The 18,423-nt window shown below is 36.4% G+C and overlaps 1 protein-coding gene across 1 annotated transcript in view; it reads left to right on the top strand.

The window, feature by feature from the left end:
* The window catches only part of LOC150011586 (sucrase-isomaltase, intestinal-like), a 78,565-nt gene that overhangs the window by 6,223 nt on the left and 53,919 nt on the right, over positions 1 to 18,423 (top strand). Inside the window, exons 3-7 of the mRNA XM_090275512.1 lie at positions 2,172 to 2,274; positions 2,477 to 2,625; positions 8,363 to 8,531; positions 8,852 to 8,948; positions 9,684 to 9,796. Of these exons, the coding sequence (XP_090131638.1) occupies positions 2,172 to 2,274; positions 2,477 to 2,625; positions 8,363 to 8,531; positions 8,852 to 8,948; positions 9,684 to 9,796 (631 nt within the window). The remainder of the gene's footprint in view (positions 1 to 2,171; positions 2,275 to 2,476; positions 2,626 to 8,362; positions 8,532 to 8,851; positions 8,949 to 9,683; positions 9,797 to 18,423) is intronic.

The raw sequence follows: 18,423 nt of genomic DNA, 5'->3' as shown, positions 1-18,423 counted from the left end.
CTTTTTTCTTCCTAATTATTTTGAGTTCTAAATCATTGCCACAACTCCCCTGTTGAAGAATAGCTTACACCTCTCTTTCTTGTTTGTCAATCAATTGTGTGGGCTCTGCCAGATAGCCAGAAACACTCAGTATTTTGTGTGCTGGGATGATTCATTGCAAACAAGTTGAGCTAAGGTAAAACTCTGGTATTTTATGATATCATGACAATATTTTAGAAAGAAGCCTCCTCTTCTTTTTGTTGCATATCTTTTGTGAAGCATGGCATAGCACCTAATTTTCAGAGAAAGGATATAGAATATTGGAATGAAAGATTGCCCTGAACGGCAGCTATTTCAGAACATCAGAAATTATACTTTAACATCATCAGAGTACTTCCTCTACTTAATAAGTACAAAAATAACTTAATCACAAATGATAGACTTAACTTTTATAAAAAGAGCAAAGTAAATTATCATTTTTCTTTCATTAGAGTCTCAAGAAAAAAAAGCCACGTTTACTAGGTTACGTCTCACTTTAAAAATGTATTCCTGTACTGAATTTTAGAGACTAGATCTTGATTTTGAAGATACTTTTGAAGATTCCATGTTTGGAATGTATAAAATTATGGCATTTACTTAGTTCGAGCTCAGTAGAGTGTTGTGGAAGTTGACTTTACTTCAATTTTTATTTGGAATTTATGAGCTATTTCCTCTTTACATTGCAAGACCAAGGCTTGAAAACTGTGTCAAAATGTGTTTTCCATTTATGATTTTTACCAGAAAGTGATATAAAATTTAATGATGATGTTTAGGAGTAGGGATTTGGACGACTATTCTTTTTAAAGACAGAGACAGGAAATGATTGTTAGGACACTGGGTAGAAGCAGAAGGGTGAGAAACTGATTTATGTCAGGATGGGACATGGTAATCCCAGAAATACAATGAATTCTAAGTTGAAAGAAGAGAAAAAAAAATATCATTACATTTTGTTTTTAATGCTTCTGGACCTTGAAAATGCTCTGCATTGAAGACACCAGCCTATATTATGGGCTCAAAAACAGAACTTGATTGAGCTAACTTACATTATATGCTATTTTCTTTTAGTCTAAATTTGCCCTTCATTTGAGTTTTTACAGATTTTAGCAGAGACCAATATGGGAAATGTTTTGAAAACAGATTAAAATCTGAATTTAAAATAAAAACAGCTCAGGATGAATAAAAGCAGTGAACCCTAAAATTAAATAAATAAATATCAGATAAATTAAATTATAACTATATTAAATTCTGACTGGGAACGAAGATTATACAGAAAGGGAAATTGCAAGAGAAGCAGAAACACTCTGAGCAATTCATGAAGACTCCAAATGTCAGTGTCTTCACCGTCTGGGCTGCCTCTGGCTTATTTGTAATGTGCACTTAGCCTTGCACTTAACTCTGGGCTGGGAGATCTCATTATGTCTCAATTTGACCATCAGATCATTTTGCTTGCTGAACTTATACAACTCCTCAAATATTGATAGATTCTTTGTAAATCGGGAAAGAATGTTCCACAGCAAAACAATGTCATAAGTGGTGCTTTTCCATGCTAGACCAAAAATGGTGGACCTAACCAATAACGTACCTGAGGGAATGGGCCCCTCTCACTGAATCTAGCATTGGAAAGCTTGGTTGGAGTGGTTGATAGTGGGAATAGCATTGAATAGGAAAGTCTAGCAGCTGGGTGTGTTTCACACACATTTGTGCAGGGTGGGGAGGGAAAACAGAACTGGGAGGAGAGAGGCTGTGCCCAGAGCTTTGGGTACATGACTGCCCATTGATTACATCTGAGCCTGGATTTTAGAAGTCATTGACAGCCATCCTGATGGAACATTCTAGTACAGGGCAGATTATATCAATATTGACTAAGTCAAGTGACCATGTTTTGTATATTGCATTTTGTTGTTGCAGTTTTTCCGATGTTTAGTGATGGATTAGGAAGGAAATTAGTTGATTATCCTTGTTACCATTCTGATGTCTCACATCTACTCCTCAGTGCTTCTGCTCTGAGGAGAGCACTTCTTATCTGAACCTTCTTTTCCTAGAAAGTGAAGTTGTTTATCTGCCTGTTAACATTCTTTTTATCTAAGGAATTCTGCTCATTTGTAAAAATAAATATGCTTCATTTAGTTTAATAAAACTGGTTTATCTTATAGGTTAACGTTAAACAAACATGGTACTGTTTCCCTGTTTGGAAATGATATTTCCCCAATTGTAATGGATGTAGAATTTCACACTAAGGATCGGCTACGATTTAAGGTAAGTATAACTGATTGTATTTTTCATGACTATATAGCTTAATTAATGGCAACTTTTAAATGCCATAACATTATTTGATTAAACACCTCACATAATATCCTGTTTTGGAGGAACTATAATTTATCATTTCATTCATTGGTAACATTTCAGATAGAGAATTTTAAAAATTAATACACTCCTTATTTTCTCTAACCTGTTTTAGATTTATGATCCTAATAATAAACGATTTGAAGTTCCACTCAATATTGATTCTTCCTCAAATGTGTCTGTTGAACCCAACTATGATGTTGAATTTATAAATGGTACAGACCTTCAATTCAGAGTAATAAGAAGAAAGACAAGAACAGTATTGTAAGTACTACTCACCTTAATATGTTCTTAGTTTTGTCCTTAGAAACAACACATGGAAAAGTTATGGAGGAAATGGGATGATTACTAAACCTAAAATATTGGAAAGATGGAGTTTAAGTTAAAGCTGTGTTTTAGGTTAGAGTATAAAAATATTCATTTAGCCTCCTTTAAAATTTTGTATTTAGGAGAATTAAATTATGAAGAATTGAATAATAAGCTATTTGCAGTTTTAAAATCCGGTGTTCCCTTTCAAAATTGAATTTAGTTGGACTGGTACATGGTACATATTCTGCTAATATTAGTTGTTATTATATTTACTGTTTTTGCTATTAATCACTGATGTTACTTTTAAGCATTATGATAATCAAAAACACATGCCTAATCATCTAAAGTAATATTATTTTTATTAATCTTGGTCTTGTCATTATTATGCAAAAGAATATAGTGCCAATTTTTGCTTTGGATTTCCAGCTATATCCATGTCATCCTGACCATTCCATTCCTTTCAATATATTGGCCTTGAATTAACATTAATTATAATGAGGATATGTCTATACAGAAAGTAAAGCTGTCCTTGGTTCAAAGACTCAGATGGTCAGCTTCTGGTTCTAACAGTGCTGCAGCTTTCAGTGTTAATGCCTCCCACTTAGCCATCTCTATTCTATGAGGCCACACTGAGTGCCTGTCTGTGGTGGGTTTTAAATGGCCACAAATACTTTGTAGCCCTTCCCAGTCAAGAGATGAAAGCTACATACAGAAACAACCCTCAGTAATTTCATCTTTTCTCCTTATCTCATTTGTCTGCACTCTCTCTCGTTAGAATACCATGGCTTTTCTGCCCACTTCTCTTCTGCAAACCTCCGAGTCTCTGTTTCGACCTTCAACTTGTTGCAATTCCATATTGTCAGCTTCCTGTTAGACAAGAGGAACTTTATTGTTCTTCTAATCCTTCAGCCTTACAGTGCTCAAAACTTAACTTCATGCTTCCACACCCTACCCAAGTTTCCCATTGTCTTCCTTTAAACACTCTACTTCAAGCCAAACTGGATTACTGCCTTGTTATTTCTGGGACCTACCCTGAACTTTTCATCCTTTCCACATTTATTCAGACTATTTTCTCTTTCTTGAATGCCTTTCTCTCCTGCCTCTGCTTATCAAAATTCTTCCCAGGTGTGATCTCCTTTCTATATAAAGTTTGCCCAATTACATTTCCATACATGGAAGTGACCTTTCTTTCTTTTTAACTTAAAAAAAAACCAAAATGTACTTTTCTTTAAACTCATACTATATTTCAAATCATATTCATTTCATCTTACTATCTAATCTCCCTCTAGATATTAATTTCCTTTATGGCAGAATCAATGTCTGGTTCATTTTTATCATTTTTATATATTGAATCATGCAGCAAATGTTCAATAATTAAATATCAGCGAATACTTGTCCACTCTCCTGTAAGTACATTTTAGGTATGCTCAGAAATAGCAAGACACAATTAGACTGAAATTAGAGATATATAGTGTTTCTTCACCTAAACTGAAGAGGATGCAAAAAGTGTCTCAAGAAGGAAGATGTGAACAATTCCAACAAATGCTGCTGATAGATTAAATTAGATGAAGACTAAGAATTGAACATGGGTTATACAAGCATAGTTCATTGCTCATCTTAAAAAAAGAATTTATTGTGGTAAGAACACTCAACATGAAACCTATCTTCTTAACAAATTTTTAAATGTACAATATATAACGTTGTCTGTAGGTACAATTCTGTACAGTAGATCTCTGGAGCTCATTTTTCACCTTGACAACAGCAGCTCCAGTAGAGTTTTGTGGAGGTTAAGTAAGAGTTGGGAGAGAAATTGGAAAGACTGAGGGTAAACAACTGTTTTGGAAAGTTTAATTTTAAGGAAGAGAGAAATGGAGTGAAGTGAGATCAGGAGAGAGAATGTGAGTTTTCTTCCCTTAAGATGATAAAAATAACAATGTGTTTCTATTTTTATCTGAAAGACGGTGTAAAAAAAAGTAGAGAAAAGGCTGGAGTCCAGTCAACCCCTGAAGGAGTTAATCTGAGGAGCACAGGCACTTCATTCATCCTAACAGACAAGGAGGTTAAGTCAGAATACACAGGCACAGAGCAGCAGACTTGGTGGCTGCTCAAGGTTTAAGACCTAATTCTTTTGAAATTTCATAGCTACCTGTGTGTGTTCGGGGCCCAGTGCATTTAAACTGAGGGCTAGAAAGAGTGATGAGGGTCTAGCTTGTTTGGCCAGTCTTTCCACATTTTAAGCAAATGCCCCAGCTGCCTGAGGTCTGGTTGTTGAGGCTATGGGTAGGAACGTTGCTTTGACACCCTCTCTGGCTGAATGGGGGTCTGTGGTGCCCTGTTGCCCCGATGCTCTGGTGTGTGCTGCAGTCCATGTGGTGGTAAACATCTCCTTCTCTATCTCCTTACACCCCCACTCCCATCAGAGAGCTTTGGAGAGAGGGCTTTCTCCAGGGATCTGGGAATTAGCATGCACCCAAGGGAGAGGGAAGCATTGAGCTTCCTATCACTCTGTATTAAACCTTTCCCATAATAAATACTCAATACGTTTTGTTGCACCTTATGTTTTCTTCAAGTATATATCAAAAATAATATTTTTCCAACATTCACTTGGTGTTTGTTATTGGGAATAAGGAATAATAAAGAATATACTAACTGCTGTCCATAGGGTTAACTAGAACAGCAGAAGGAATGAAAGAAATGCAAAATGAAGGTATGAGGAATGGAAAAGGAGATTTAAATTCTGACAAGAAGCATGAGATAAAACTTCAGAGAGGAGTTGGTTGCAGTGAAGCCTTTTTTTTTTTTAAGGGAACTATATAAGAAAGGCATGAAGGAATAAAAAGACTGGGTATCTTCTGGTTTAAAGTACAAGGAGGAATTATGAGACGGTTTTACAATTTGTATCAGTATATAGCTTATGTGACAGTGTAAGGGAGGAAAAGTTTTCTTCGACCCTCTTAGGGTTCCTGGCTGGGTCTGAAAATTAAACTGACAGATTAACAGGAGAAAAGTATAAAGCTTTTTTTGAATTTGTATATGTTACATGCGAGCTTTTGCAAAAGAATGAAGACCCAAAGAAGTGACCAGAGCAGGAAGCTTTTATACATTTTAGACAGAGACAATAACTTTGTGAAGAATTGACGAGACAGAGGGGTTGGGACTAGGGGTAGCAAACGGTGAAGTAGCTAGGAAGATAAGGGTCATTTTAATGAAGTTTGTTTATGTAAATTTTCTGGCCCCAAATTCCCTGTCTTTGGTGGTAAGAATGTCCTCCTTCCTCTAGGTACAGTTAAGGTGTTTTTCACATGGGGGATTTATGACTCATTTCAGGGAAGACCAGTGAGGGGGAAGAGGTTAGAGTGACTTTACTGCTTCTAGCACTTTTCAAACTCTTTCAGCTTAAGATATGCAGTATGCCCAGGTATCATATTTTGAGTCAGCATGTCCTGAACCTCATCAATAGAGGATTAAGAAAGAAGAGGTGGTGAAGGGTCCTGCATGCCCTGTTACCCTGCTTTCTTCAATCCTCACTGACTCATCCAGGGCTGGCCTTGCAGCCATTGTTTGAACTGCTCTAACTCTGGTGGAAACATTCTTTTTTAATCAACCCTTCAGGGCATAGTATTCAAGAAGTCCTTTTTCCCTCTGTTCACTCTTCTATCAGATGTTTATTTGATACCTATTATATGACAACATACTCATTTTTACTAGCTATACAGCAATTTTAATGGTTTGTTGGTGACAGAGGTTTATTCCTATTTTAAAGCATCAACCCTGAGTTAGAAAATAATTTCTTTAAATGTATTGAAGAGAGAGTTTTGGGGGTGAGATGAGGATGTTGTAGTGCTATTGATAATTCTTTTGAAGTTCTAGGGAGATCCTTCTACTTTAAATTAGCAAAGACGGCTTCTAAAAGTTTATTTCATACCAATAGCTTTTATAATAAGTAGGTTTGAACATGCCAATATTAATTTAATAAATGGCAATATGCCAACATTAAAGCTTAGGACATTGAGCATTATGAATAATGTGATTGTAGGCATTCTAAAATATACTCAATAATATTAATTTTAATTCACCACGTGCTGAACTAATTTTTAATAATTTGAGTATAATCTTTTGTATACCCTTTCTGAATGGTGTTTTAGAGTTAAAATCTAGGTGATTTTTAAAGTACTATTAAAATTTTTATATAATGTTTGAGCAGATTCTTCATAGTAAAAATAAGAGTAACCCCCTCATCATTAGTATTTTTAAACAATCTGAAACAAATGATTACTGTTAATATTGTTAGTTAATCATAAAGTATTCTGGTAGCATTTTGGTCTTTATTTCATGTCTTTGTGGCTAACTGAAAATTTTAATGAGTTTTTTTAGGAAATTATACTTTGAGGCTTTGATACTTAACAGGAGAGACTATGAGAGAGATGTTGTTCCGAGGCTTCTGATGACCTGAAAAATTAAATGCGTTTTCTTGTTTATTAGGGTCTGAAAACCCTGTATTCAACTAAGAACACAAGAAAAAAGATAGTAAAAGGTTTTTCCTATGGGGAACAGACCACATACTATTACTCTTCATACACGGTACCTCCCCTGCTCACAGTATTTCCCCTGAGCCGCCAGCTTCTCACGCTGTGACCTGTGCCCTGCTCTGCTCCTATATCGACATGCGCTTGTTTATCTCCACGTATCCTGTTGTGTTGGAAATACCCAGTTGTTCCGGGCTCATTCCTCTGTGCGCTTCTCCAGTGCCCGTGCAGGGCACTCGGAAAATCATCCCTGAATGAGAGGGCGACGGAAAAGAGAGTGGGAGAGAAAAACACCAAAAAAGCAACAATTTTCAACACACAGTTAAGTGTTGCTACTCAGCAGCAGTCTCCTGCAGGGCGCGAGGAACTCTCCGCCGGCAGGGAGGCTCGGAGCACCCACCTGCCTCCCCTGCGAACAGGGCTAGGAACTGGAGCACAGCAGAGGCTCCGACGAGGTCATGGGTCTGTGAGCAGCACTGGGCCCTCGCACCTGTGACTGCTGTGCTGTCGCTGCCTCCGCCACCACTCTCTCCTTTCCCTTTGACTTAACCTTGGCTTTCACAGTGGAAACAGATATTCTAGAACGAAAGATTTCAGAAAATGCCAGTGCCATAGCTCTCGGAGATTCATTCTGTATTGCTCCTTATTACAAACTCTGAAAAGAGTCCTACAGAAAAGAAGTCTAGCTCAGTTTGGGTCATCCAACATTTCCCAAGTTTTATTTGAACACAGCTACTTTTATTTCAAGAAAGACCTACTTCCATCTCAACAGATAAAATGCACAAAAATTTGAGCAGCAAAACTGACTGAATCCTGGCACTGTTATTGGGGTAATTTCAGGCAACTTATGTAGCTTTACTCCTTCTGAGTCTCACTTTCTTCATTTACAAAATGGAATAATAGTGCCTTCCCACAGGGATATTTGTGAGGATTAAGTGAAATGCCATATATATTATACCCAACATTTAGCAAATAATAAACATGAATTACCATTCCCTCACGTCCCCACATCCCATTTTTATTTTCTCATCCCCCTTTAAGCTAACTTGACAGGATATCTGTTGCACAGGAACTTAATGGAGCAAAGAGTTTTTATTAAAGTTTTATTAAAATTTCCATAAAAAGGCCACCTAGTCACTGTCTTTCTGCTTCTCTGTCTGGTGCAGGTGGGAAACAACTCTCGGAGGCCTGATATTTTCTGACCAGTATATACAAATGATGACTTCTGTCCCATCCACGTCAATCTATGGCTTTGGTGAACATGAACATCCATCCTTTAAGCATGACATGAATTATGTTAGATATGGAATGTTTTCCAGAGATCAATCGCCAGTGGTAATGTGTGACTATAGATTCTTAATACTAGGAATCTGTTTATTGAAAAAGTGGGCATGAATAATAAGAATGATGTTCTATACAGTGCTATAAATTTACTCTCAGGAATCATTTTGGTTTACACTATATTGCTTGTAAAGACAAATTTGGAATTTTATGTCTACTCAGGTTTTCACTGGTTTGCCTTTTACCCTCATAACATATATTACATATTTTTTTCTTTTTTAGCATGTCACTAATTGCTACTGGATCTCATTGAGATAGGATAATAAAAATTCTAATAAATCATAAAAAATACAGTACTTCTTTTTGCGTTGTAGGCATTTAGCAATCTCTATGGAGTTCATCCTTTTTATATGTGCATTGAGAAAGATTTTAATGCTCATGGTGTTCTTCTCTTGAATTCCAATGCCCAAGGTAATGTGATTCTCTGGTTAAATCATAAATAAGCAAATGCATAATTTAAATGCTATTTTTTTGCCTTTCTTCCTTTAAAAAATTCATATTAATTTGAACAAAATAGAGCAAGAGATTGTCCACAACTTAATATTTTCTTTCAAAATGGGAAGTATTTTTAATGAAAAAAAAATGCCATCCTAATAGATTGCAAAATACTATTAAGACATATAATACTGAAGACATACAAGTTAACAAACCAGAAGCTCTTGAACAAGCAACTTTAGAAATTTCATGGTAATTCAGTGTTGCTGGAACTGCCATATAATCTCAGTAATCTAAGCATTGCAAAGGTCTCCTTTCTGCACTTAATTAGTCTAGAAATATTTGAAATGTATTACCTCTGCAGCAGCTTTTCTTTATAGTGTGCCTCAGGTTTAACCTCTAACTCCCTGTCTCTCTGTCTCTCTGTCTCCCTGTGTCTCTGTCTCTCTCTCTCTGTCATTCATGTGTGTGTGTTTGTATGTAAATGCAATGCAATATGAAACTGATTTGATGAACTCTTCAGAAAAGAAAACTGTCAACACACAGAATCGGCACATCTTGGCAGACACTTAGATGTTATCAGAGCTATTAGTAGTGCCTTATTATTAGATAACCAGACTAAGTAGCATCTAAGTGGTAAAATATTAAAATAGTGATCTCTGCCACTTATATTATTTGTGCTTATTCTCTATTTTGCTTTATTCTCTTCAGATGTCACTCTGAGCCCATTACCTTCTTTAACCTTCAGGACTATTGGAGGAATACTTGATTTCTACATGTTTCTTGGCCCCACTCCTGAAAATGTTATCCAGCAGTACACAGAGGTGAGTACAGTACTGTAATTCACATTCAAGTTTTCACCACCCTGGCTCTGAGGAAAGGAGGAACAATTAACAACCAGTCCTTTAGCTTTCTAATCTCCTGGCTAATTGTTTCTACCCTTAAGCAAAGGCTTCTGACTTGGTTACAACTTCATCTCAGCTCCATTACTTCTGATTCATCATACCCTGTGCCACTTGACTCTTCTCCCAAAGGATTCATCTCCCAGCCACCTGGTTCCCTGGGACTCAGTAGAACTGGGTTTTCAGGAATCAATGTTTGGAGGAAAACCTCCTGATGCGACAGAACTCATGGGTAATTTTGCAGTGACCTTGGCTCATCATCCACACTCACCTTTCTTTTTGCCCTTCTTCCAGATCTGTCCTTTCTAGATCTAGGTGGAAATATTCCACCTCTGTGCCCCTCCCATATATCTACCAGGCACTTGGTACACAGATGTAGCCAAGGTCCACTGCCAGTTTGTTGCTCATCCCCATCAAACTGTCATTCCTCAAACTATTTCTCTAGGGTGAACTAGTCAAATACCAAAATCCACAGGGATATCTGTAGTTCCATGTAGGATACTTGGTAACTCTGAATAACTGTCTAAAAAATAATTGTAGGCTTTATTCTAGGTGGATGGGAAAGGTAGGGTGGACATGTTTTGGGCCAGGGAAGTGCTGGTAGCAGAACTATTTAAATAATAATTACTAGAATGATGCCTTTTGTTATGGCTGTCCCTGAATCTGATCAGCAGGCAGTTCAAAATGCAATGACAAAAACCTTTGCTGTGATAATCATGGGGAGAGAAAAGAGACCTTTCCTATCAGGAGATTGCCCAGTTCTCTTAAAGATTGGGGAGTGCCTGTGGGCCAACCTGGAACAAGGCTTGCACTGAGTTTTGTGGTTTTAAGGGATCCCATAAAGATGCATCACTCCTCATTTCCCACATCTACAGAAGCTTCTCCATGGGCTCTAGAAAAGACAAGATTGAGAATGGAGACAGAGGGGGTTGAGGACAGGGCTGCATAAAGCTGACAGTGATAGTTATCCTGTTTCTTGTTGCTTTCTTATTTTAGACCTTCTTCCTCCCAGTGGCACCTACAGCCGGGGTACAGGGGGACGGAGTGGTGACCACCCACCCAGCCCCTCTGTCTAGAGTAGCAGCGGTTTGGTTCTCAAAGCCTTTAGAGTAGCTGGTAAAGGTGGGGACGAGGGTCAAGCAAAAGTTACTCCCATTTACCTTGTCTCCTGAGCAATCTCACTTCCCTGAAGAACTGACCCAAGGCTGGCAGCTTAAAAAACAAACAAACAAACAAAACCACTTCTTTCTTTGATCGTATTATCAACCAGTTGTTGACAATATAAACTTCCCTTAGCCCACTTAGTACTCTAGGGAAGGTGATGACTGGTTATATATGTCTGTATAGCTTGGATTTGTAGTAAGAACACCCCTACAGATGGCCCGGGTTTGAATCCTGTCTACTACTGATGGGCTGTGTGATCTTGGGCAAGTTACTTAGCCATCCTGTGTGTCTCATTTCCTGCATCTGCAACATTGGGATAATTATAGTTCCCATTTTGTAGGGTGCTGTGAGAATTAAATGTGATATAGTAAACATAAAATACATCTAAATCACCCATGAAGCTCCAAAAATTCTATACAATAAGCACTTATCTTATTAAACTTCTCTGTAGCTGCTGACGACTATCCTTGAAATTCACTTGTTAGTCTTTTGAAACAGTATTTCCTGGTTCACCGCTAACCCCTGTGACTTCTTTTCCCTTATCTCCTGGCAAACCTTTTATTCACTCAATATGTGTCAGTATTCCTCAGAGATCTGTACTCTTCAAAAAGAATGGTTTTTCAGCAATGACATCATTTGCTATGCACACACTGATGAATCACATGTCCCTATCTCTAATCCAAGGTTTTCCCTGAACTCCAGCATATTGTTTTTTGTCTATTGAAAGCATATACTTCAGGTCCCAGAAACATCACAACGTATTTTATACAGGATTAACCATCTCGTCCTAAACTTCTTACTTCAACTAGATCTTCCTGTGATCATCTTCCGAATTAATGGAATCATCAATAACCCAACCATCCAAACAAGAAAGTTCAAAATTACCTTCTTCTCTATCCTTCATTGTCTTACAGCCCATGGATTGAGTCTGTCCTTTTCTTTTTTCCTCCAGCATTCTTGCCATAATAAGCTTTCATCTTTTCTCCTCAGAAGGTTATAATAACTGGGGAGCTGATTTTCCTACTTTTGTTTGGTTTTCCTACATACCATTCTTTTCTCACACTTTTGCCAGGGACATGCTTTTAAAAGGCAGACTCTCTCACTCCTCTGTTAAACACCTAATCATTATCTGAAAATGTCATTGTCAAATAGAAATACATGTATTGCAAGACACATTTGTATTTAAAATTTTTTAGTGGCCAATTAAAAAATGTAGAAACAGGTAAAACACATTTTAATAACATACCCAGTCATTATTATTTCAACATGTAATCAGTCAAAAAATAACCATGAAGTATTTTATATATCTTATTACACTAAGTCCTTGAAATATAGTGTACATTATTTTACACTTAATATCACGTCTGTATCTGGGCTAGCCATATTTTGCATATTTACAGCCACATGTGGCTAGTGGCTCCCAAGCTAGTCTACACAAAGCTAATGGATAAAACATCCAAATTAATTTGTATGGCTTGTGATGGTTCTTAATTAACTGCTTCCATCCTATATCAACAACATTATCTCCCATCAACCTATTTTCAAACTCTATACTCCAGCCCTACTGAAAATTTTCAACATCTCCTGTATTCTTACCATCCATGCTCTCCCTTGGCTTGGAAGAACTCCCATCCCGTCTGCTTGGTGATCAGCTTGCACTTTGCACCGTCTTCTCTGTGAAATCTTTCTCCTACTGCTGAAGACCTAGACTCCCACTCTGCTTGCACACTCCTGGTTCACACACAGTATAGATAGAAGCTTCATTACCTACTGTCTTCTCTTCCTGACTGTCCAACCAGTCCAGGTCCTCTCTCTAGTCCTATGAAATCAGAATTTACCCTTGGCTGGAATAATGAAGAAGCATATTTGAATCAGTTTTTTTAAAATTTTCCTTGTTTTAAATCATGTTCTTAGCAATTGATTTTTGTTATTTTGGCTATAATTTTCAAACTACATTTTTCTAACATAAACATTCAAAGCCACATGGAATTATATTATTAATGGTTATTTTAAATTTTTTATAATGCTAAAATCTCAGCAAAAGTAATCTTGAGGAAAGGAGACTATATCTAATTTCAATTAATTAACTTACTAGTCATTCTTTACTTAATTAGTTTTTTTTTAATTCTTTAGCCATAACACAAATGACTTATAACAAGATTCTAGCATTCTGGGACATTTTTTAAAAGTTCATTTATATTGTTTAAAAAAATCTGTATTTCTAAATAAACACGCCCTTCATATCCTGGGTTGTTTAAAATGAGGTAAAGGAATATTTTTCTGAGTAAGTTTATTTTTAATTGCATATGTACTATAAAAATTTGTTCTCCATGTAAAAGCGTCAAATGATACAGAAGTATATCCTCCAATTCTCCTGCTTTTAGCAGTAACAACCACTTTTAACAGTTTTTTCAAATATCCTTCTAAAACTTTACCATAAATTTATACATATATTTATATTTTCCATTTCTGTATAAATCGGATCATACTAGAACTATTTTTTTGTGTGATACAATCTCTTGATTTACCTCCGTTAGAGAACTTTCCATAAAAGTAAATATAAATCTACGTAATTTTTTAGGATATGATATTTTAGAGCAGTTTTAGGTTCATAACAAAATTGAGAGGCAGTACAGAGATTTCCCGTATACCTGCTGCCTCCCCGCATGCATAGCCTCCCCCATGACAAACATTACTCACTAGAATGGTACATTTGTCACCAGGGATGAACCTACTTTGACCCAGCGTAATCACCAGAGCCCATAGTTTACCTTAGGGCTCTCTCTTGGTGTTGTACATTCTATGGGTTGGGAAAAATATATATTGATATATATCCATCATTATCATATTATACAAAGTATTTTCACTACCCAGAAAATCCTCTGTTCTCTTTCTATTCATCCCCCATCAGCAGCCATGTCTCCCTAGTTTTGCCTTTTTCAGAATGTCGTATGGTTGCAATCATACAATATGTATGTAAGCTTTTCAGATTGGCTTCTTTCACTTAATAGCATGGATTTAAGATTCCTCCATGCTTTTTCATGACTTGATAGTTTATTTATTTTAGCATTGACTGATATTCTATTATATGAATATACCACGGTCCATCCATTCACCTACTGAAGGACATATTGGTTGTTTCCAAATGTTGGCAATTGTGAATTAAGCTGCTATAAATATTCATGTGCAGGTTTTTGTGTGGACATAAGTTTTTAACTCCTTTGGTTAAATACAAAGAAGTACAATTCCTGGAATATATGGTAAGAATATGTTTAGTTGAGTAAAAAATTGTCAAACTGTCTTCCAAAGTGGCTTCCAAACAAGCAATGAATGAGAGTTATCGTTGCTCCATATCCTCGCCAGTAATTGAGGTTGTCGGTGTTTTGGCCATTCCAATAAGTGTATAGTGATATCTCATTGTTGTTTTATTTGCATTTCCCTGATGACATATAATATGGAATATGTTTCAGACTTATTTGCCATCTGTATATCTTCTTTGATGAGGTGTCTGTTAAGGTCTTTGGACCGCTTTTTAATCAGTTGCTTATTTTCTTACTGTTGAGTTTTAAGAATTCTTTGGATATTTTGGGTAACTGTCCTTTATCAGATGTGTTGTGCAAATATTTTTTTCCCAGTCTGTGGCTTTTCTTCTACTTCTCGCAGCATTGTCTTTGCAAAGCATAAGATTTAATGTTAATAAAATTCACCTTATCAATTATTTCTTTCATGGATCATCTTTGGTGTTGTATCTGTCTTCTTTTTAAAAGCTCTACTGACTGACATTTTAATATTTACCAACTACAGAGAGTGGAGCAACAAACGTTCTTGTTCAAATGTCTTTGGGCACATGTATACTTCTGTAGAATATATTCCTAAAGCTGAAATGACTGAGTGAAGAATATGTGTATTTAACATTTCAATAGATATTACTAATATCCCTCCAAAAAGACTACTAATTTCCATTTGTTTCTAGAATATGAAGGATAGGAACTGGACTTTAAGCACTGCAATGTGTTGGTGGCAGGAGCACTGGGTTCAAGCGTTAGGAGAGCAGGTTCCTATCCCCCTTTCAGATGCTCTAATTAGCTTCATGACATGGCATGAATCGCCTAACCTTCCTGTCTCACTGGGTCCTTTAAACCCTCAAAAATGCTAGTAGATACAGCTTCTAACCTTGGCTTTCAAGCATGTAGCAGAATTCAAGAGACACTATGCAGTTTATTAAGACTGCATTTCTAAATCAATCTGAAAAATCTCTGCTTGCCTAGATTTGTTTAGAATAAAGCCAAGTGCAGAGAGAAGCTAAGACCTCTGAGACCCACGCACTCAAATCCTCGGAAGCCATCTGTGCACTTGGTGCTTTGCTGCCCCGGTGCTGCTTTGGCTCAGAGCCCTGCTTTTGGCTGAGTGTCTAAGGCTGGGAGTGAGCCCAGGCAAGCAGCAGACAATCAGTTAGAAAGAGAGGATCAGGGCCAGGGTGAGGCACAGGTCCATTCTCGACAAGCATTCTGAGATAAAATGCTGTGTTGCCAGACTAACCTGTTTCTCAGTATTCACAGGTGGAGATTTTCCATAATAATTTTTTTCATAATATAAGGATTTTATTTCCCATGCTTGTGCCAGAACAGGATTCAACCAGTGACTCAAGTAAACACTGTCTTTTACCAGTATTACTAAATATTACTGTAAGTTTTTATTTGGTCTAACTACAATAGTACTGCAAGGTGGTAGAGGCAAAATCAGCTCCTTAGGTGAATGTGAGTCCAGGTTTTTCTGGAAAAGTGAGAAAGTGAATACTAGGTCAGCTGCACCTATTTTCTTTCTCCCTCTCAAATACACATTTCAAAGGGGAAAAATGAAAGGCTATTCAAACTAGAATTCTGAAATGTAACTGAAAGTAAGATTGCTAAGCGATACCAGTGATGGTGAATATTTTCTAGGCTAGTAGTTCTTCAGTGTTGCTGTACATTAGAATCAACTGGTGAAGAAAACCATTGACATGAGGCAGACGGTGGGGGATTGTGGAGATGGACTCCCAGAAACTCTGATTTAATTGACCTGGGGACTGGCCTGATGTTAGGATTTTAAAAATCTCCCCAGGAAATTCTTATGTATAGCCCAGAGAGCCAGTGTTCTAGTCTAAATGACTACATGACAGCCACTAGCCCCAGGTGGCACAGAACACTTGAAATGTGTTCACGTGGACTTGAGACATGATCAAAGACACTATAGAAAAAATAATATTACCAATTAAAATATCATTGATACCATATTTTAACATCAATCATATATATTACACATTAATTTACTATTATATTAATAACAATATTACTAGTATACTAATAACAATATTAACAACAATAAAATAGTATTTTATATGAATCACATGTTGAAATAATATTTTGGATAAAATATATTATTAAAATTAAAATTTACCTGTTTCTCTTTACTTTTTAAAATGTACTAGAAACTTTAATATTACCAGAGCAGCTTATATATGTGGCTTGCATTATGTTGCTGTGGGACAATGCCATGTATCATCAGCTTAGGCGAGATCCCCGAGGCTGCCCATGCATTCTTATACTAAGAAAATCCAGGACACTGATTAGAAGGGGTGGGAATAAGTTCCACTTCATGTTTGGGGAAGTTCATATTTCTCATGACCACAAGAAATCTTTTTCCCAATAAAAGTTAGTTAGCCACTTTGGAAATATAATTGTCAATCTAATGTCATCTGTAAACTCTTTATTTCCCTGTTGTAATGTCAAAGGTAATTCATCACATTTTTTGTTTGTTTTTATAAATAAGGTTAAAAATTTCAAAGAAGATTATTCTCAAAAAGTCTTCTTCTATGGCTAAAGCTCTCTACAAAATCACTGACTCTGTAGAAAATGTAATGAGTGTGGAAAGAAATTCACTGACTTCTCCAAAGGGGAAGAAAATTCATGTGATTTTGAATCCCAGGGCATCAAATAGACTTTTTCTTTTTCATAAAATTTTTATACCAAGGGAGAATTTGAAAGGCATAATAGTCATCAATATTGAACCAATGTGCTAGGAACTTTAAACTCACCATTTTTCTTAGCAGTCAGACCTATTTTCTAGCAGTGAGAAAGCCAGAAAGCAAAGTTTTCTAAGAAAAATTTTATAGGGATAAAAGATTTATCTAAAATTTATCTAGAAAGGAAAAGTGAAATCCTCCCTTTTATTAGATAATTAGTGCATTCCTTTATAAAATTTGAAATTGTAATAATTTTTACCTTGCTCTAAGTATTTGCTTACCCATTCTTTCAGGTTAGGCTCTGAGAAGCTGTATATGAAATGATTGTATGTTCTCTGCCCTTCACATTTCTTTCTTGCTCTGCTTTCCTCTTCCTTCAATATCTCTTGAACTAGAAAATGAGAAAAGGCACAAAGCAGATAGTTGGGGGGGGGTGTATACTATTATCCATAGTCCCAATTTTATAGCTTTAAAAAATTACCTAGCATTATAAAATGGAAGCTTTAGTTCACATTTATGTACATAATCGAAGGGCCACAAAATTGCTGAATTTTGTGACACAAAGGAAAAATCTTAAAGGGATTGTTTGAACTGATCCACTTTGTTTAATGGTCAACAAGAAAATCATTGTTAAAGACATCAGGCAGGCTTTAGAAAACCAATAGTAAGGCATGTGACCGTATATCAGTTGCCTGGCACCTAAGTCCTCTGAGTATTTTTGATTTGCGATCCTTTTCTCATTACAGATGTGATCTTGGAAGCCTAGATATGAGAAATCTTAGAATTTTAATAAGATTATACTCCAAAAGTCCCTTTTGAACATTGCTTTAAGTGGGCTGTGATGCTACATGGGAAGTATTAAACCCTTGACCTACATCTATTAGACAGTTAGATTTTCTGACATATTTACAGTTTCTACCCTAATCCTCCATACTTATTCACTTTTCACTTTTTGGTATGTATGTAGCCCAAGAAGATTTGAGTATTCCATATGCCTTAGTTTTGTGTGAGCTTGCAGTGACTGTTTGGAATTTTCTAGAAGGCAAACCTAGGCTGTTCAATGCTACATTTAGACAGACCTCAATTGTTGAATCTTTGTTTTTCTCTATATGACTCACATGAATTAGGTCAATTGATGTACCTGTCTGAGCTTTAACTTTCTTTATATTTAAATTCAGGTTATAACTTTCTCAGGATTAAAGGTATCTCTGTGTCAAGGTAAGGTTATATTGGGCTGGCCAAAAAGTCCATATGGTGTTTTACATGAAATAAAAGAGACATTTTTCATTTTCAATGATAACTTTATTGATTTGGATATTTTGAGTGTGTTGACTATCTCCCATGTGGTATCATGTTGATTGTTCTCAATTAATATCTTGATTTG

Source organism: Furipterus horrens, unplaced genomic scaffold (assembly GCF_987537825.1).
Source record: "Furipterus horrens unplaced genomic scaffold, mFurHor1.1.pri manual_scaffold_4, whole genome shotgun sequence".
Lineage (NCBI taxonomy): Eukaryota > Metazoa > Chordata > Mammalia > Chiroptera > Furipteridae > Furipterus > Furipterus horrens.
Note: the sequence above shows the minus strand (reverse complement) of the source record. Positions and strands in the feature narration are given on the sequence as shown.